Below are 21806 nucleotides of genomic sequence, written 5' to 3'. Positions count from 1 at the left end.
TATGCGTAAAGCACTCCAATCTTTATTTGTTTATCTGTACTCCTTGTGGCAGAATGATAAATATTGTAGAAGTTGTATTTTCGACTTTCTCATAGAACCAACCGTCTCGCTGTCCTGTAATAGTCTGCTACAACAAACCCTCTCGTGGCGTCACACCCTCCTATCGCTTACCTCGGTTTTTGGTGACCATGTGGAGCTGCCATAGAGGTGTGGCTTAAAATGGTTCCTCCCCTTTCCACCAAATTGGCGGCAAACTTCACAGAGTGGAAGGCTCCTAATTGGCCAACTGAGGGTCTGACGCTTAGTAGGGAAATTTTCCGCCCTTTTCAGGCCATACAATTTAGACTATACCAATATTGACGTCACCTTCCCGTAGCTCCTCAGTATCACTCTATATTACCCTTTTTGAAACACCATGTCTAGCTACCACAGGTCAGAAGGGGAGATTGAAAGTCAAATTTATTATCAAATCCCCAAACCTACTTGATTGACTTTTGAACCAAAAACCCAACAAACCCTCGAGTCTTTTGACTCTTATTTGAAAATGAAAATAAATTTCGAACCATACCAACTTACTAACTCTATCCCTAATTGTTAATTCACTCCTAAAGAATTTCTTGCTTAATTGAGTCGTTGAGTATCTCTCTCTCACTCACTCCTTCAAGCTCGAACGCAATTCGAGAGAGAGAATGACGTAATCGTATTTAGTTCGTCGCGTCGCGTGAGGACTAGCTCGGCTCCTCTATCTTATTCTAATTTATAAAGGTTTCTATTAAGCCTTGGTGATCTTGTAGTAGTAAGAAGCTAAGCCTTTGTACGAAGGGTACTTTTTTGCAAGGAAAAATAAGAAGGGAGATTTAATTTTCAAGGCTGCTTTACTCTCATTTCAGCTTAATCGTCATACGAGTTCCTATCCTTCTCCTCTCCTCTTCTCTTCTCTTTCTTGGGCTGTTTTTTGTTCAGTTTTTCTAATTCAGTAATTGATTGAAAAAGAAAATGCCAAGAATGTGATGCCTCTTTCTTCCTTTTCCGACATTTTTCCCTCTTCTTTTTTTACTGAAATAAAGGGATGGTGAAACTGGTTGTTTATTATAGAAATTTTTGCGTTATATGGTAGGGACAAGAAGTGATATCTATAATTTATTAGGGAGAAGGTATAAGATGCCTAAGTATTCGCGCGTGCCATAGTCCCAGTCCCCCTTTCAAAATACAAGGGGGGACGTAAAAGGAGGCCGGGCTATTTCGCTGCCTCTCCTCAGTCGGAAAATACAAGTAATTTTCTGGTCATTCGCGTCGCGCTGACGTGAGGTTTCAAAAACCAGTGAGATGCTAGTTGTAATTTAGAGGCGGGGATTAACTCCGGACCTACGTTTGTTTGGACTGGAGATAAAGCTAGTTCTAAATGTGGCGCGAATTTATACCTTCTCCCTAGTAAACTAGATATCGCTTCTTGGTAGGGAATGATAAGTTTCAGAGAGTTGAACTGGTGGTTTTTCTTTTCATTATCACTTTAGTGATCATTTCATTTCCCGAAGACCGTTCATTTTCTTTCGTTTTAATGCGAATTTTTTTCATACTTCCTTAGAGTTCAATCTTAGTATGAACGCATTTAAACCTGTTTACTAAGGTATTTTATACCCATACCAAGACTGCGAGTTTTAGCTTCTTCATATTGGGTGAGAGCCAAAAAAAGTATTATTAGTAAATCGCGTAGTTTTTATTACCCTCTTTATTCTTTTCTTTTTCTCTGGGGTATTTTCTTATTTCTTTCTTTTAGTTTTCTCTTACCAAGGCTTAAGAATTTGGGACCAAGGCTTAGCTTAGCTTAGCCCTATCCTCTTCTCACTTCGTTCTAAATGAAAATGAAACGTATGTACGTATGTAATACTTGTTTAATCTCGTTTCGGTTTTGGGTTTTTTTGTTTGCCGAAATTCGTTAATATTTAGGATCTCGTTATGAAATGAAAATCATGATTGGAATGGCTTGTAATTACTTGCCGAAATTGCTGCGTAAAAAATATTTATTGGAATCTTATATAGCTTTAAAAGGAACCCATATAAGAACTGAGAACGTTCGATAATAAATAATCTTGGTGGATTGGAAGCCCTATGTAACTTCGTCTTTGCATTAACAAATTGAGTTGTTGTTTTGCTCTTATACTATTTACTTTAATACGCCTTCGTTTTCTGTTTTCTGTATTCTGTATTTTCCAAAAAAATATACAAATTTTGCGACTACACCTTGTGCCTTGGCGCCTGCCAAGGCTATTATAATGTTTTCAAAGAAAAGTATATATATGCCTTTTTTTCTGACGTTTTTATATTATTTCGCGAGAGAATATTTTAAAGGAAATTTTTTTCTCGGTAGGGGGCGCCTTTTCCGTTGTTTTTTCTTTATCGTTTGTAACATCTGGTGTGAGAAACTGCTTCACTATAGTTATTTTTCATGCCAAGTTTGCAATATACATTCCTGTTTTAAAGTATACTGAAAATGAAAGTGGATTACCTGAAGTAATCAACTCCCTTTTTTAGCACGAGGTTTGTTATAGACTAGTATCGTTTGAAAGGGGGTGTAGACTGTGGATACCTCCCCCTCTAGGCGAGCGCTCTAGTAAGGGGGGATACTGCACGCGCCTAGAAGGGGTGTAGACTGTGTATCCCCCTCTAGGCGCGCGCTCTAGTAAGAGGGGACTCTGCACGTGCCTAGTAGGGGGGATTACACTGAGCTAAGAGATAGAAGGGTATGACGTTTGCTTTTGGGGGGAGGGGGTTTGGATTTACGCTACCACACTTACGTTTTTAATATTACGTATTTGTACTTCTTGTGATCTACTTCAAGACCGTGTATTGTAATAAAGTGTACTCCTTTTTCTTAAAAGATTAGCCTAACACTTACGGAAGGCTCTGTTTGGGATGAACTAATAAATAGTGTATTTTTACCTCGATTCTCCTTTCCTAGAAACTGCCTATTTTTGAAAAGCGAGGCTAACTAAAATAGGGTCCCTGGGATAAGAACGCGAGTTTAAACTTTCCATTTTTTTCTTTCTTTATTGTTTTACTGGGAAATCAGGGGTGTATTTTAGAACTAAAGAAAAGAAACTGAATTTGCACACGCAGAAAGTTTTTTTTTTGTTATTATTCTTATTTTTGGTTTCAAATATTCCACGAATATTTCAGGGTTAAAATATTTGTTTTCTTTTAAGTAGTTATTTAAAAGTTTGTTTCTTTTTTTTTTATTCTATGATATTTTCAGGGAAATTTCCATATTCCCTAGGGAGCGTTATAAAGGCCCTGAAATTTGACCTACTAATGCTATTTTATCTGTAGCTGTATTTTGGAAAATAACTTCTATTTTTTTTACCAATAACATTCTGCAAATTGGTTATTTTACTTTTGCGGCAATTCTACTCCGTTAAATTGCTAGGAAATGCCGCAGAGACAGAGAGGAGAAAGGGTTATTTGAAGTCAAAAAGAGGGTCAGTAAAAGAAGAGGTTCATATACAGGGTTCGTACACAACCTGGATAAGTCCAGGGGTTTAAAGTGTTTTAGTAAAAAGTCGGAGATTTCGTTGGACATTAATTCAAACCATGCTTCGTGTCGTGCAATGCTAAATTTGGGCTGCAGGTGTGCTCATGAAGTATTCTTAAAATGGTTTGGGATATTGGCGGAATTTAGCCAGGGATAATCTTGAAACTTTGGGGAGTTTCAATATAAAAATTTGGTCCGAACCCTGATAAATCAATACTTAGACGTATCCAAAAATAAAAAAAAAATTGCACTGTAGGCAAAGATAGATAGAAAACACCTTGGAGATATATATATATATACATACATATATATATATAAAATTCTACTTCTTAGGAGCTAGCTAGCTAGCACTTTTTTGTGCTATATCTTCATTCATAAGAGCGACTATCTCTGGTATAAGGCTTGGCAGTTGGCAACTTTACTATAGAGTAAGTTTCTAGATTGTGTAGGTGGCGCCCCGGATAATGTTATTGACATTATATCGAAACCATAGACTAAAAATGGTCGTGAACTTCACTTCTACCGGCTCAATACACTCAGAATTTCAATAACGCAGCTCTAGTCCTTTTAGTGTAGAGAAGTCCATGGACACTCCAACCCACTCTTTTCCAGAAAAAGAGAGAGAATTTGTCGTCCGCTATACATTTGTCCGAGTTTTATCGCGTCGAACTCTTTCAAGTATAAAAGAGAACATTCAATTTTCTGATAGGAAAGCCCATAGCTTTGACCTAATTTTACTTTAACTTAACTCTCAACCAAGTCAGTATCTCTGTAAGCTTACCATTGATTAGAATGGGGCATTTATCTTTTAAAGAATAGAGAGCTTTCGTTATTCGTTTGGAGGAGGAGCTAAGATACGTGAGATAATTTACACCACCATATTGGTGGGCTCAAGGAAAGCTGAAACCCACCAATATGGCTACCAAAACCCGTAGTAGGACTTAGGATGGTGTGACGTACTACGCAGAAAACTGAAATCTCTCAATTATTTAACGAATGAGGGAAGGAATCTTTCTTATACCTTTCAAACCTGCCTCTCATTCTACAATAATAATTATATAAAAATGCAGTTTGGGTACATTTTAATAATTTAGTAATTAGCTTACAATTAAGGTAAAGAATTTTTCCGTGATGACCCAGATTATAACTTGATGGATTGTTTAAGTTTAATTAATTTTTAAAACTACCAAGGGGTTAATTTTTTTATTATTATTTTCATCCCTTAAGCACCATCATAATAATTTATTTAAAGTAGATATGCAACCCGAATTTTACGCGTTCTTAATGTATAATTATGGATCTTTAAATCTGTGGTTGCATTTCAACTTATACTAAAAATTATTTGACACCTTGTGGTATCAAAAGCCAGAATTTAACCACTCTGACATTAATAAATGGTTAGAAATATTGAATGCCCATTTATGGTGGTTAACTGTTGAAAATAAAACTGCCGGCTCTAAGCTAAGAATTCGAGTATAACGGGTTTCGGTTTCCCGGTTTTTTATTATTACGACGCTCTAAATTTTAAACTATATACTTCAATATTAAGTGAGATTATAAATTTTTTTGAGGACAGAAAAATGTATTGCCTTCAAGGTGTTTTATAATAATTTTTTTGTTGTACTTTTATTTTCTATTGTGTTAAAAGGGTTATTTGTGTCAGGTGTCTACCACGAGGGGATAGACACACCGGGTTACTTACGCGTACTCGCTTTAGATTACGTTAAATATTAGTAATTTACTGCTGTTTTTTTTTTTTTGGTAAATGAGTGATAACACATCTTTAAAGGTATTGAGCCTTTTTTGAGTTTTTAAACTGTATTTTAAAATAATTTTATTTGTTATTATTTTGTTGTTTTAATTTAATTGCAAGCTGCTAATTTTAGGGGAGTGGTTCTAAAAATAACAATAAGAAAATCTTCAATATTTTACTTTTTTGTCTTTGTGCCTTCTGGGTGGTTGGTTAGCTGGATTAAAATTCAAATTGAGGGGAAAATTTTTAATATAAAATCAGGACCATCACCAAAGGCGCGATGAAACGTAAACTAAAGTCTTAAATGAAAGAAGGGGAAAAAAAAAAACAGCGAGAAAATTCGGAAGCTGGGAAAAGCCAACCCCCGTTTAAAAAAAAAATGTCGATAAAGAATATTTGAATTTTTTTTTATTACTTTAGAAAATTAGGCTTAGCTCTTAAGCAAAGAAAGCCTTTCTTTCTTTCTACAGAGAACTATTGAATATTTAAGTTAACCAACCAATCAGCGAGTCACGTTCTAAAATACCCGCTTTAAAGGGGTAGTTTCAGTATGGTGATATGTTTTTTGACCAAGGCCTAGACTTTAGCTTCATCTTTCAATATCCCACCATATCAAGGTCATTATATATTTAATCTCCCGGCCTTTTTCAAAGCTATAGGTGTCACGTGACGGTGGTTCTTTGACACGTGAATTGCTCTTGATGTATTTATTACTGTCGGTTGCATTTTCACTTTAATTTTTTTTTATATTTGGCTTCTGTAAGGCAGTGCCGCGTGCCGTGTGTAAAATGTCACAAGCAGAGTTCAAAAAGGCGTGACATTTTGCGGGGAAAGATGTCAAATGTTAACCGCGCTGCTTTAGAGAGAGCAAAAAAGAGATATAAAATGGTACAGACTACTTTCCCTTCGTCAGTCGAAGCGTGACGCGGACGGTCTTGAGTTGACAGTGTGTTGCTTAGCTATTTGAGTAGCGCTAATAACTCCCCAGTAGACCCTTTATAAAAACCGAGGAGTAAAATAGAAGATTCTACAGGGCCGGTAGGCCCTTGTAGATATGACTTGATACTCTTTTGTAACGTTAAAGCAAAATTCACATGCTTTTACCAATTTTCCTATGGAGATTAACATGGGGTTTTTCGTGATATTTAACCACCTCTAACTGAAAAACTAGAGCGAAGATACTTTTCGGAATACTCTTAATTTAACAACTAAGTATTCAGGGTGTGCGATCGGCTAGTTTAATCAGAAACAATTAAGTCTAAGTATGTTAATTTTAGTTAATTACAGAAGTACTTGTTTCGACCATCGTGATTGGACATAATAATAATGCTAGAGCTCTTCGAAAACTCAAAATAACCAAGTAACTATGGTGTAGTGGTTATCACGTCCGCTTTACACTCGGAAGGTCCCAGGTTCGAGCCCTGGTAGATACATGACTTGACTATCGTTATTGGACACGATAATAAGCTAGATCTCTTCGAAAACTCAGAATAACCAAGTAACTATGGTGTAGTGGTTATCACGTCCGCTTTACATGCGGAAGGTCCCGGGTTCGAGCCCTGGTAGATACATGTTTTGACCATCGTGATTGGACATAATAATAAGCTAGATCTCTTAGGAATCTCAGTATTACCAGGTATGTGTAGTGTAGTGGTTATCTCGTCCGCCTAACACGCGGAAGGTGCAACGTTCGGGCCCTGCTAGATGCATGTTTTGACCATCGTAATTGGACATAATAATAAGCGGTAAAGAAAACATAATTACTCAAAATTTAATTACATTAAGACTGAAGCGACAGATATTATATAAAAACGTCTTGGTTTGGACCAAGGCCGAAAAAACAAACGATATGTGTGAGGTTTATCAATTGACTGAAGTATCAGATATTGAAATTTTTTCTAGTTATTTTTATACACTCAATCCTTAATCAATATTTAATTCAATCAACTGATTTTACTGTTAATCGACCTAGTCCCTCTAAATTAATTGAAAAAATTACATATCTACGCTTTTTCAAGAACAATTACATTTTCCGAAAACATTTTATCATGAAGTTAATTATTTTGAAGGGATTTCGTGTCGATGCTCACTAACTTGTGAGCATCTTGACCGACATAGTTTTAATTGTTGCTGGCTTGACAAATTTTCAAGTTTGCACCAAAAGAAGTTTAAATCTGTTTTAAGTTGTTGATAAGAATGTCGTTTAGAGTGAATGTCGTCTACTTAAGACAAAGCAACAAAGTTTATCCTGTGTGGTAAAGGGTAAAGATCACATAAACAGAAATACTTCTCAGACTTGTTATATTCATTTCCCGCGGAAATAATATGGTTAAACAAATCATTCATTACTAGTTATGCCAAGAAGGTCACATTTAACTCCGACACCCCCTCCCTTCCTCTATTTTCAAAATATATGGCATTTTATAATCACCAGTGGTTTCAGTGTATGGGTCATCTGAGCCGTCGCAACACACTCAGCCAATATTACCATAGACTGAGTTATGACCAAGAAATTCTTAAGTACGGAAAAGGAAGTTCCAGTGCAACTTTACCATCAAAGAGGCGACAATAGAAATGTAGCATTTCGATATACGAAATTAAATGTATAAATTCGCGCAACACCCTTGTTTGGCATCCACGATCAAATATTTACATTTTCCATTCGAGTTATGCCAAAGTTCGCTTGCTTTTTTTAGACATCCAGTAGAACATTTCAAATATTCAATACTGTATCCTCAACATGATAAATTAATTTCACGATAAAATGTTTTCGGAAAATGTAATTGTTCTTGAAAAAGCGTAGATATGTAATTTTTTCAATTAATTTAGAGGGACTAGGTCGATTAACAGTAAAATCAGTTGATTGAATTAAATATTGATTAAGGATTGAGTGTATAAAAATAACTAGAAAAAATTTCAATATCTGATACTTCAGTCAATTGATAAACCTCACACATATCGTTTGTTTTTTCGGCCTTGGTCCAAACCAAGACGTTTTTATATAATCGAGTCTGGTGTGGTGACCACAAAGACATAAATTAAAGCATAGCGCGGCTCCTGTGGATCCCCTACAAGTTGACTTTCCTTGCGAAATCCAGTTTTGGCTTGGCGAAGCTAGAGGCATTTGTGGGCGGGATTTATACGTGCATGTATAAATCCCGCTCACTAGCCTTTGCCAAGCCAAACCCGGAGCTCAGGAGGAAAGTCCCCTTGTAGGGGATCCACAGGAGCCGCGCTATGCTTTAAGTAATGGCTATGGCTTCGAACAATACTAAATAAATTTGGTGCAGGACTGGTAACTTTGAAGCCCTTTCCAAAGTCTTTGGAATGAGCATACCGTCCTATCAATGTTCCTTCCTAACCCTAAATCAAGCAGACGATACTACACCGCCCCGCCCCTTTCAAAAGTGTCTGTTAAACTTACGTCTTTCATAATATTAAAGTGAAAGTATATTTTCATCCTCTAATAGCTAAACCATGCTGTATAGTTTAGCACTAGCCATCTATGAAAACATTCGCTTGATTTGGGCAGTCAACTTTTATAGGGTTCCTTTTAAGATATATATATGCTTCCATAATATTTTTGGGAGAGGGCCTCGAGGCTTCCGTTCTTAAAAAATAACTTGTCTGTTCCGAGGCTGTCGTCCTCTTTAAGTTTAGAATTCGCCTGCTGAAAGAGGAAGAGGATGAGGAGTTTAGCTAAGGCGTAAGGATTGCTTTAAAAAAATGTAACAAGGTGAGCACGGTAGTTTTAAAACCCCTGCGAATGTGATTGTTGTGAAAGCTATTAGAATTGGGTTGGTAACTTAATCCTTCAGGGTCAGTAAATGAACGCCGTGCGGTTAAAGCGTTATAAGTTATCAATATAGTGTCCGGTGTGTGACAACCTTCTTGTATGTGGATGGACAATAAAGAGGTAAATTAAGATATGGCTTCAAACAATACGGGCCATCCAAATTTATTGGTTGACTGGTAACTTCAAAGCCCCATCTAACGTCATTGGGTTCATACATCGGATGTTTTGTCCTATATTAAGAAAAAAAAGGGTTATATTTCCATACGCGTGTCGTAGCAGACGATTTTTAAACTATTTCCACTACTTTTAATTAATTTTTATCAATAACAATATTTCGAAGTACCATTATTAAACCATCACCCATTTCCTTCAAACCAATACACCCTAAAGCCTTCAATATCCTAAGGTTTAAAATTGTATTTTTTTGGATCTTTTGGGTTGCTTAGCGACGCGGCTGCATTTTTTCTCCGAAGGTCCTATTTTAGAGAACAGTTTTTTCCCCTCTCTAGCTAGGTTCGTTGAGGCTATATAGGATGGGGGGGGGGAGACCCGCGAAAATATATGAAATTACCAACGCAATTTTCTACCTCACCAGGAAACGTGGAAAACTTTTTTTCTCTCGACTTTTCTCATCTCGCAACCAATCCCAACGCAGCTTCTCCCAATCCACAAGCCTATATATAAAGTGTATTTTGGCCTTAGGGCTAAAGAACTCACTTATGATTGGCAGTTCTTTCTATATTGCAAGGGTTGACTATTTCTTTCTGTGTTCCCCTCAAGAAATTTTGCAAACAGTCGCGGATTTTAATATATGTTTGTTTACTGGTATTGCCCAGACATTTCTCTACGCCCATTGTACTTTGAAACTTTTGAATGTTTGTTTATAGATGCTGCTTTTACAAATAGTAGTAGTTATGACCCATATTTTAGGACCATGGCTTCAATACCTGGGGGAAATATTAAACTAAGGTTTACAATGTTTTTTATTACAATTTTATTTGCAAACAATTGAAAATGTGGAGGAATTGTAGAATTCCTATCAAATTTAGCGGTACATTCTACGCAACGTTTATGGCTCTTGAACCTTGTTTGAACCTTTCGATGCTTGTGTTTAGGTGAATTTAGTTGACGTGGAAGGTCTCCAATGGGTGGACAAAAAGAGAGACGGCGTCATAGCCATCAAAGTTGGTCAAGATGGTCAGTTGTTATTGTGGTCACCCAAGGGTTTGGACGATTGGATGTTTGCGTTACGTGATGCCATAAGTCGTAGCAAAGGACGACGGGAAGCTCTCAGGAAAGCTCACACCTTAATTCCTCAGATTTCGGAGACAGGTCTTCTCAGAAGGTATCGGTACAGTTATCAAAGTTCCACGTCTTCATCATGCGGGATTAACACATAAACGCCAGCTGCTTTTTGGGACATCGCTAAAACATCTCCCTTCCTTAAAACTCTTTTTAACTAATTCTTTATCACTTTGTGTAGTCAGTTTTGCACGCCTTCTAATTTATTTCTGGCTAATTCCATTTATTTGCTGTTTTCCATTGATTTTCATTATTTCACGAATGTTTTTGCACTTTTTATGGTCATAAAACTTTGGTTTTATTGGTTTTCGTGTTTTGGCATGAGGCTTTGGTTTCATTTGGTTTTCTTTACTGGCATGTTATGCTTCCATTATTGCAAAGTTTGGTTATATTTGGCTCATTTCTCTTTTTGGCACAATTTGTTTCCTTTGAGTTTCATATTTGCACGATATGTTTCTTGTAGCGCCTTGGTTTCATTATTCATTCATTCCTTATAATCTTCATGACTGGTAAACTGATCCAGTTTTTACCCCCGTTGTTTTTTGTCGACTGATTCAGGCAAGCCATGACGTTACAGCATACGTTATCAGATAGTCACGTTGAGAGATCCATTTTGCATTCGACCAGCGCGAAGGACTTTTCCGGAAGTCTTCGATCAAGTACGGAACACCAACCTACACCTCATCTGGGAAAGAGATCTCAGAGAATATCTGGTAGGCCAGTTGTTTTACGCACCCCCCCCCCCTCAGTTCCCCTAAAATTGCAATGGTTGTCGTCTTGAAAATTGACACGAAGGTTTAATAGGTTTTTTCAATGCGTTCCCAGTTCTAACGGACATCGTGATATCGAATGATACCGAATTGGATATGGGCTACGATTCCGAACTGTGCCTTAGGCCTCGCAACGCCATGGGGCCACGTTTGGCTCCTCAATGCGCCTCGGGTTCCCACACGTCATTAGCGTCGCTCGGTAAAGGGATCGGAATGGGTTGCGGTACGGCCTCGTCAGCAACCGGTATATCCGCTAGCGGTTTCGGGTACGGTACCGGGTTCAGTTTCGGCGGGTTTAGCACAGGCGGAGGACACGGTAACGGTGGACAATTATACCGGCCTTCTCCGCGGTCATTACAAGTCTCACCGGCCTTGACGCAACGCTCTCTGTACGCCCAACACGTTTTATCTGCCCCCGAGATAGCTCCAAGCCCGGAAATGCGTCAAAGCAAGAGTGCCGCGACAAATGTCACTTCCGAATTTAGTTTCATCCGGCCCGATTCCCCGATAAGCAGGAACGACAGCGGGAACGGCAGCGGCGGAAGTGGAGGAGGAGGAAGCTCCGGAAGTGGAAATAATACCAATACGACCAGCGGTGGTAGCGGTAACGCCACGTCCAGTTTACGGAGCATGCGCGAATACCATCGTTCCCATTCTTGCTCTACGCAGGCCTTGTCGTCAAACTCTCTCGGATCAAACACGGGTACACCTTCGCACGGAACCCCTCGTAACGGAGGAGGTAATTACTCGAGCGGCATGACTGATCCAACGCGTCCCAGTAGTATTTACGGACAACCGTCCGTTACCGTTGAGAAAAATTCTCTTTACGTGCCCAAAAACGCGTTGCAACTGCAACAACAACATTTAATGCAACCTCAAGCCCCGTTGAACGTTATTCAGCAACAAGTGCCATCGTCCCAAATTCAACCGGACGTGGTACCCATTTCCTATCAACAGACTAAGTCACCGTCAGTTCAGCACTTGTCCTCCGCGGCTTCTGGCGGCGGTGGCTCCAATCGGAACCCCAATAATCCTCAGCTTCAGCAACAGTCGATTTTTGAACAAAGGCCTCATCACCAACATCGGAACCATCGGAGAGCCACTAGACAATACTTGCATTCGAAATCAGATTCTTCCTTCTCGAATGTCGCGAATAATCACTCGGTAACTGGTTCCGAAAATCCTCACGTTAATAATAACGGCTCTAGCAACGCTAGTCACAGAAAAAGCTCTCTGGCCTTGGGCTGAGAGAGTCACGTGATGTCAGAACATGATGATTTAAATTTTAAATTAAAAAGCCCCATTTGGAAGTTACATTATTAACCTCCTTAGAAGTATTTGCCGAGTATTGCGCTATACCACGTGACACGAGATGACAACGTTTCCTATTGGCAGGGCGTGAAAGAAACGTACTTCGACGGAGGTAATTATGAAACTTCCGCTTAGATTAATATAATTATTATAATTAAGTGACGATTAAAGACTGTTTTTTTCTTTTCTTCTGTTTTTTTTTATAATAAATTATTATCAAAGATAATTAAATTAAGTCACGAACTTAAATTAATTAAAAGGACCTTAATCCGAGATATAAAAAAAAAATAGCTGTGATTTTGACATACTGATAAACAAAACGGTATTAATTAAACAAATAAATAAATAAACGGAGGTAAACAATCCCACGGATATTTCGATAAATTGAAAAACGTCTTTTCTCGTAAACCCCGCCCCCTAAATCCCCCCTCCCTCCCTCCAATCCCAATCCAAATATTAGTATGAGCTGAAGTTTTAACCAACCAATCACGCGTTTCACCCTAAGAAACAATTTTAATTAGTTAAATAATAAACGATCCCAAATAAGCCTTTGATATTTAATCCAAATTTCCCCCGAATCGAATTTTTCGCACACGTGTTTTTATATTGGAAATGAAAAAAAATACCAAAAACGTTTTTTAATGTCACAAAAATTAAGTAAATAAAAAAAATTAAAAAGTTTAGAATCGTCGTTGTCCACTCTCTCTTGTAGAAATGGAATCGAAATAAAATAAAAAATAAATAAAAACCAGTTAGAGAATTGTACCTATGATGATATTGTATAGATTGAAGAAGTGAAACATTTAATTTTTTCACACGTTTTCAGCCACTCTACCGCTTATTTACATTAAATCAATATGCAGGTAAACCTAATGTAATCCTATATTTAAAACGTTTAATTATAGACTATTTGAAAGTTATATGATATAATATAACACCACGTATTTAGCAGTAAACCATAAAGACTAAAACCGGCCGGCCATGTAGCTTCAGATCAATAGGACAATAAACCCTCAATTTTTAAAGGTATAAAATACGTAGTTTGAATTTAGGTACCTACTTTTATTATAATATAAAAGTTTTATAGTTAATTCAGTATTAACTATAATTTAACTTTTATATTTATTCTAATTTAATTTAATTTAATTACACTAAATATCAAATTAATTACAGCCGAATTTATAAAATATCGCACAAATAAATAAATAAACAGCCCAATTTAAACAAACACGCCTTAAAATAAAAACAAATATATCTTTTTCAACTTATTTCAAAGACTAGCTCTTCTTTCAAAAATTAAGTTGAGTCACAGAGATTAAATTTAAACTTATATTTTAATTAGAATCATTAAATTTAAGCGGTTGAGTGGCTGCAGTTAAAAATTAAGATTGTAAGAAAATTTTTAATGTTTAGACACTAAGGAAAATGGTTACAGAGAGAGGGGAACGTGTTAAAACAAGCTATACTAAAAAACAAAAAAAAAACAAAATACTACTTAAACAAATGTAATTAAACATTAACCGTTTTTTATCAAACCAAACAAAATATGAAAATAAATACCTTCTTTTAAAAGGGGTTTTATTCGCAAGGGAATTAAATTGAATAAATAAATAAATAAACTGCGCAGGCGCCATTGTTGTAATACATGCCCCCTTACCTCCTCCACCCTTTGAAACAACTCACTCGCGTTTATTCGACCCCTCAAGATGGCGACAGTCGAATATTTTTAATATTAATTTATTTATCACAACGTAATGTTTTAATTTTGGAAAAGAAATAACTTGTCTCTCGTGGATGTTAAATTGGTTGATTGATTGCGCATTGTACAAAGAAATAAATGAAGTTTTTTGCTAAATTTTTCTGGATCTCGAATATTATAATTAATAGGCCTCAATTTTGATGAATTATAAAATGATTTGGTAAGTATTATATTCTTATCAATAGCTAAACCATCCTGTATACCCTCTCGGTAGCTCGCGCTCGGTCCAATGCTCTTCGTTGCGAGAGAGAGAGAGAGAGAGAGAGAGAGAGAGAGAGAGAGAGAGAGAGGTCAAATCCCGAGAGGTCGAATCTCCCAAGTATCGATTGGGGTAGAAGCGCACTCGGCGCATCTACCCCGAAAAAGTTTTAAGAAGGTCACTGCGGGCAACGGGCCGCTATAATCAAGTGTCGTTGTCAACTCGGATCCCTTTCCAGAAGTAAAGAGATCGAGTCAGCGGAGGAGAGATAGAAAGTAGTTCCTCAAAAGCTTCCTCGGGGCTAATATATTCCACCCTCGTACTATACTATACTTCCAACTCTTTGGCGACATTTTTTAAGACTTTGCATTTTTCACAAGTCTTATCGTACACGTCGAAATACTAAAAGCTTTTGTAACGGTTTATAAGGCCGCCCCGTTTCCATAGCAGCCAGTTTTAATCAACTTGATGCTTAGTACATTTTTAACGATACCAGGGTAGCCGTGGAAAGGTCATTGGTCTTCAAAATGATCCGGGGTTTGTAAAAAAAAATGTTTTTGTATTAGTTGGGTGATTTTCCTGAACTAATTAATATATTTTAGATACATTCTGATGTGTAAGGGAGTTACAGGCGGTTGTATATGAAATTAAATTAGTAGTGCCATATGTCTAGTTGATAAGGGATCAGTTCAGTTCAATTCTGTTTTGTTAAAAATCGCAACGCAAATGTTAGACATCTTTATTTTTCAAATTGGTGTATAGCGTGTGAAACAGTTCTACAGGGGCTATGGAGAATAGCATTGGGTTATTGCGCCTGGTGGGGGGCTTTCCAGTCTAACACCAAAGTGTTAGGAGAAACACCGTATTCAACATTTTAAACTAACAAAACTTGATATTAAAAGCTACTATCCTTTTAAAAGAATATAATATTATAAGCATAAAACCTTTTCTGTACTTACATAAGGTCTTTAAAATTTAGAAGTTTATAATATATCTATGGTTAGTGTCAACAAACCGTTTTTTATACAAGCCTAACTAGACAGTTTTGTAGAACGTTAACGTGTTTCTAAAATAGCAATTAAAAGTTATAGGACATGAAGGTAAACCTCCCCCTTCCCTCAGGTCTCTCTCTCTCTCTCTTTGCAATTAGCAATTCAAATTATCTTTGCTCGTATCGTCATTAATTAAAAGCCCCTTTTCCCTGGCCTTTTGTAAGTACATACATACTCTACGACCAGCACCAATGGTTGAATAGAACGGGTGAAGCAGCTCTATGGGCAAGGGACTGTGCACGGGGAAAGCCACTGGTTTGATCATCCTAATAATTTTAATTATTAGACTAATGTTGGTTTTAATTGGATTAATTAGGACTGATTTATTTCACTAATTTTTCATATTTTGACTAAAGACATATAGAAAAAACAGCAAGTAGAGTTTTAACTTGTGGTTGACGCTGAGTCTGACTGAACCAAGAAAAAACATTACTGCAATGTTTTGAGTAGCATAGGTAAATTAAGAATCCAGGATTGGAATGCAGTGAATTATAATTCTTGCCTTTTCAACCAGAATATTCAAAATTAATGAATTTTATTAATAAATATGATAGCTACCCTACTCTAAGAATTTTAAGAAATATTTGACCATTTCTCAAGATGCCAAAGGTTAAAGGAGGATGGTTTAGCTATTTGATTACAGAAACGCGGAGTTATTTTTAAAGATACCATTGAAATCTTACGTCAGTTGTTAGATAAGCAAGTCTTAGCTTTTAGGAGGATCATGAGCCCGAAGAGCTAAGCCACGTACGCTCTCAGTACAATTCCATTTGAAATCCAAAGCAAGGAAGGGTACGTACAGTCTTGGATGGACTTTCCATTGAAAGCATTTCTGTATATACGAGCGCGATTCTGAATGAATGAAAATGCGTTCTCTAGATTTATGACAAAGCTTTTGAATATCGGCAACTTAATTTATGATACCTAAGGTTATTCCATTTCGCTGAACTCTTATACTTAGTTATATCACTTCTCCCGCTATAATATAAAGTGAATTAATTGTAAGTTACCAAACGCTTAATCTCCACCCTGAAGCAAATTAAAATATAATTTCTAAAGCAATGAACAAATAGAATTAGCAAAATAATTTCGTCTTTTATTTTTAGAGATTAAAAAAGATATTGTTTAAGTGGATTGGTCTAAAGTCAAAAAAGGTAGTAATGAGAAAGAGATCAAGGGTTGGTGTAGGTCATTAGGTGGTAAACTATCCCCATGTACCTAGTTCACTTTCTAAATTATTATTTGTTATTGTCTATAGTTATAAAAGGGAATTAAACTCTCAGCATTTTTATATTAAATATTAATTTGCTTCTGGCTGGCATATTATACAATGTACATGTATCAGGGTTGTGGGGGGGTCGTGGGAGGTCATTCTAGCGAAATAAGATTGATGAAACATAATTGAGCCGTTCCTACTAAAGAGAAAAGACCTTTTCCTGAAACGAGACCAGAAAAGGAAGAGCTGGGGGTGATAGGGGATGAAGTATAAGCTCCAGATATGGAGAACACACTGAAAGCGATCTTTCTACCATGATCCGCTCCCTGCAGCTGAACAGAATATTCTTTTCTTACTTTAGTTTTTTTTTAAATCCCTCAATTATCTAAGGTTTTAAGGGTTATTTGTCTAATCAAAGGCAACGACCTACACCAACCTTATGATTGTAAATGTAATACTTTCGGGTTTTCCCAAGTACTCTCCTATAATAAGTTTATAAGATATGTTCACCTTGAGTTTGTAAATTCTGGTTACAAACTGGAGCTTGTCATGAATGAAGTGACGTAGGTCAGAGATTCGAGGTAAAGCGACATACGCCTGGTGCATGCGCTGTCAAAGGCTTAGTAATGCAGACTAAATAGGACCTAGATGGAAGTCCTGCAAAATTAACCACCGAGTGTAATTCTCGCTTATCGTTCTAATTCAACTAGCTCGAGGTGTAAGTCTCTAGCATTGCGAAGTATAGGTAGTGTCATACTTATGAAAGGAACATAACTTATAAACTTATGGTCCTACTATAGTAAACATAATCAGACTCCGAATGGAGTCCTGCAAAATTAACCACCGAGTGTAGAACTTCAATTCTCGAACTAGTTATCTCGAACTGTAAGTCCCTAGCAATACGAAGTCATACTTATGGAACATATCTTATAAACTTATGCTAGTATTCATAGGCGAAGTATACCACTAATACGGTAAATATTTTCTTTGTTAACTCAGAGGGAACTAGAATCAAAAATATGTTAATTTTTTTCTTCAGGTTTAATCTTGCTTGTTCGGGGGTTTATATCTTATCTTAACCAACTTGTTCTATTTCCTTTTCTTTTTTGTGCATGGGGGTGTGCGAGGGGGAGGGGGGCAAGGGGGGGTGCTATTACCGCAATCTGCTTTCTTTCGATAATCTGGTGTCCAGGCCTCTCTCCTTTTCCATTTTCTTCTTATTCGAGATTGTCCACTGCTTAACCGCTTCGCCAATAACGATGGCCTGCTTTTTTCCTTTTTTTGTAAGGGCCTTATAGCTAGCTAACTCTTCGCCGAAACTGACAATGGCTTCTGCTCAAAGCTTACCCAGAAAATAGAATTAGAAATAGGTTCCAAGATATATATTTATCTTTCTTTATGTAAGGGGTTATTTTATTTATATTTCTAAGAAGAACTAGGCCTATAAAGCTGTATTTCCAAAAAGGCCAAAGTTTTTTTAGGAGAAATCAACGCGTAGAAATATTGGAAATGTGTTATCTACAATATTAATGTAGATACTAGCAATCCATGGCCGTGTTATCCATTGAGCCTAGATGGGCACTGACCCAAGGGCCCCACAAACATATAGCATTTGTGTGGGCCCATGCTCCAAATATTTATTTGAATATGCATTCCATTGTACTGCCTGTAATGCTATCAAGGGACATGCACTGTCCACAGAAATGAGCCAAGTGTTAAAATTTTAATCTGTATTTTGGTAAAATTACAAACGTTTCTTTTATATTTAGGTCTCTAAATGTTAAAAAAAAATATTCTTGAGTCAAAATAACCCCAAAAAATTACCCAAAAGGATTAAGTTTCAACGGTTTTTGCTAAAATTCACCTAGTTCTTTGATGTTTAGCTTCCAAAATTTGGAAAAACAGAGTCTAGATGCCCACTACAAACCAACAAAAATACCAAAGAAGTTAAATTATGCACTCGTAAATGCATGGCCACAACAAACGCGGCCCCATAGTATCCTAACGATCACCTTACTAGCACATACCATTATTATTGTACAGACAACTGCTCAATTTACACGAATTTTTCAAATTTATTGTACAGTTTCTAAACTAAACGCTACTATCCCTTTGAGTTACTTATGCAAAAAAGGGAAGAAATGAAAGGAAATGCTGGTAGGGGTGTTGCCTAAGGGATAAAAATGATCGATAAAACGCTCTTCTTTTTTAAACGTTGATCAAGGGAGAAATACCATTAAAGAAGGCCATGCGAAATGAGAATGGGTAGTAGAGAGAGAGAGACGAGAGAGTAAACGGAAGGATAACCGGGATAGAACCCCTTCTTCGCAAATGGATGAATGCACCCAGATAGCGTTAAAGAGAAAGAGAGAGCTAGATGAGTCTAAAGTGAATGAGAAAGGATAGCGCAAGCGTAGAGTGGTCTTATACCCTAGGCCTTGGCTGTTAAGAGAAAAAAAATTTCTTTAGTGCGTTTGTCTTTTCCTTTCTGTTTAGTCAGTTCAAAACCTTGCTTATGATAGTCGAAATCACGAAATCAGTGCTTAAACTTAACTAACTGGACTCTTTTCAAATGGGGGGAGGGGCCATAATATCGTCTGCTTGATTGTTACAACAACGGTATGTGCATGAAAGAAATGGCCTTAGATAGATTTCAATGTTACCAGTCCTGCACAACAAATAAATTTGGGGATGAAGCTTCGTATCGCGTCTTTGTCTGTAAACATACCCATCAAGAAAACAAGTTGGTGAACACACCATTAGCCTCTATTGCACCCACGAAAGTGCAGAACGTATTATATTATATTATATATAGGCCTTTGCCAATCGTATTAAATACGATTCGAGATTTAGCCGCAGCTATACCCACCCAACCAGGGATTGAGAATGCATGTGCATGGTGAGGGGATATTTGTGGGTATCTAATCATAGCACGTCGTTCAGACCGTACCTTACATGCATGATCCAATCTCCCCATCTCAATCCCAGTGTAAAATTGCTTTTTTTATCCGATGATACTTTTTCTTGGAAAAACGGGCGGGGAGCGGTAAGACGCGATTGATCTTAACAGAAACATTCTTTTTTGGTTAAGAAAATGGGATGGGGGGAAGGGCGAGGAGGGGGGGGCTCGATGAGATATCATTCACCTCCGCTGACATCTTTACCTTCTTTTAAATTCACCCTAAGATCGAAAAAGATGTAATGTATCCTTGCCTTTGAAATACATTGTGACTTAGCTATTCGAGGTGCTTTTAGTTTTGATTGACTGACTTATAATCAACGCCAAGGCTGAACCGCTTTATCTAACAAGATGAAACTTTGCAGGAACGTTAATCCTATGTAGAAGGTAGGCCTAATTACTTAGGAAGTTATTTAGAGTCCGCCTCCATCTTGGAAAATGGCGGACAGAAGTGAAAGAACTCGTATAGCTAATCCACACTGTTTTAAAATACTTGAGTGCAAGGATGTAGCTGCTTGTTGTCATGGTAACGTATCCCAAACTTTTATCCATAGCTAGTGAGTAAAGTATAAATGCAACCAAAAATATTGTAAATCTAAAATTTCGTAAGCGATTTTCCTATAAATTACTTTTGTTCTCTTACGTAGTTTAATAGTTGCAGTTCTACTTTAAGTTCAGAATCTCCGATTGTGAAATCTCTATACTATACCAGAAATCTCTTTTATTCAAGGCTATAGTGAGTGTGTGTAACAAATGAACTGCAACTCTTAGTCTTATAGTAACTGTTTGGAAGATACAACGTACACTATATACCTTTTAGTGGGGATTGGTTAGAATTCTATATTGTAAGTTCTATTCCGAACCGTTCCGTCCTTCCCAAATTGGTTTATTGAGCTTTCGAATCATTGCCAAAGAACCAGGGAGAAGATTCACTGATTCACTAGATGCCAAATCCCAAATTCGAAAAAATACCAAAGGTTAACACCATGGAAACCAATCACTTAAAGTAAACTACATTTATAATATAAATATACTGTAGATCTAAACTCGAGCTAAGCCTAATGTAAAGAAAACAGAGCTAAGCCTAACCTAAAAAACCCCGAACTAAGCCTAACATAAACCCGAGCTTAGCTTAGTCTAAACCTAAGCTAAGCCTAACCTAAAACTAACCCTAGTTTAAACTATCACACCATAAACACAATTTAGGGTCAGGTTGCCTTCTTATCCAACAATGGTTTCTGTTACTTCTGTATTAAGACAGACTTTCGGTTGAAGCGTACTTATGGAGCATATAATGGCGTTATGTAAGAACCAAGGCCTACCTCAAGTTATGAACTCATTCAGTTTTACAGAGTTTTACCTCGAGAGAATTTTAGTCTTGGGGTTCGAGAAAAATTGGCTATTTCCATTACCTATTTGGATCGATTTATAGGGAGCGGTAGCGCTGAGTTCTTCCCATATTGCTTCAAGACCTTTTTCGGGGTTTTTATTTCGTTTTAACTTTAAAATATACTTAGGGAACCGTGATGTTTGTGTAGTATACTCAGTAGAAAACGTTGGGTAACACATATATAGTTCCGCATTTCGTAACTCTGATATTGATGGGTACCATTATCAAAGGCGGCCTGAGGAAATGTACTGCATGGGATTCAAATCCGTAAATAAACTTCTTGGGCTCGCTGTGTGTGATAATGTTGCTAACTCAGTTACTCAGCGTTGAATTGACTGATTTTGATCATTATTTCTGATCTTTAATGTTGCACTTTTGAATATCTATCTTCGTTATAACCAACCATAAAATATGCAATCATTTAACGTATAGAGCAAAGTGGAGACTTGATCATGCGTTGAATTGTGCAACTGTTAATTGCTCTTATAGGCTATAATGCAAAAGTAAGGGTCCGTAGTTGAGGCTTATAGGGTCGGTATTGCCAATGCGAGACCAAATTGAAGAGACTACTGTGCCATCTGTGTTCATAAATTTTTTGTTCAAACTCGAACAGATGAAACTCGCTCCTTTATCCTTTATAAGCCAATAAACTTGAATATCGGCGCCACTATTTATTTTTGAAAATTTCATTAAAACCCCGCTAGACGGCGATAGCTACCCAATAAATCCATTCTTTAACTTCATCAATAAAAACTGTTATTGGAAACAAC

General features: G+C 37.0%; 1 protein-coding gene and 1 long non-coding RNA gene across 5 annotated transcripts in view; both read left to right on the top strand.

The window, feature by feature from the left end:
• LOC149654669 (uncharacterized) overlaps positions 1-14316 on the top strand; it is a 47086-nt gene extending 32770 nt beyond the window's left edge. For 2 of the 4 annotated variants that reach the window (XM_089846210.1, XM_089846209.1), the window contains exons 3-5: positions 10194-10429; positions 10939-11093; positions 11185-14316. In XM_089846210.1, the coding sequence (XP_089702336.1) occupies positions 10194-10429; positions 10939-11093; positions 11185-12398 (1605 nt within the window). In that variant the 3' untranslated portion in view covers positions 12399-14316. The remainder of the gene's footprint in view (positions 1-10193; positions 10430-10938; positions 11094-11184) is intronic. The other 2 variants (XM_089846212.1, XM_089846211.1) reach the window with 2 other exon arrangements.
• A 5566-nt stretch (positions 14317-19882) lies between these two features.
• Positions 19883-20909, top strand: LOC149654668 (uncharacterized). Its single transcript, XR_016370698.1, has 4 exons — positions 19883-19932; positions 20012-20172; positions 20377-20491; positions 20561-20909. It is a non-coding gene; the product is annotated as an uncharacterized LOC149654668 (long non-coding RNA).
• Positions 20910-21806: the final 897 nt, after the last annotated feature.

This window comes from Phalangium opilio, unplaced genomic scaffold, assembly GCF_054372755.1.
Source record: "Phalangium opilio isolate 3A_F unplaced genomic scaffold, DU_Popi_V2 ptg000079l_1, whole genome shotgun sequence".
NCBI classification, from domain to species: Eukaryota; Metazoa; Arthropoda; class Arachnida; order Opiliones; family Phalangiidae; genus Phalangium; species Phalangium opilio.
Note: the sequence above shows the minus strand (reverse complement) of the source record. Positions and strands in the feature narration are given on the sequence as shown.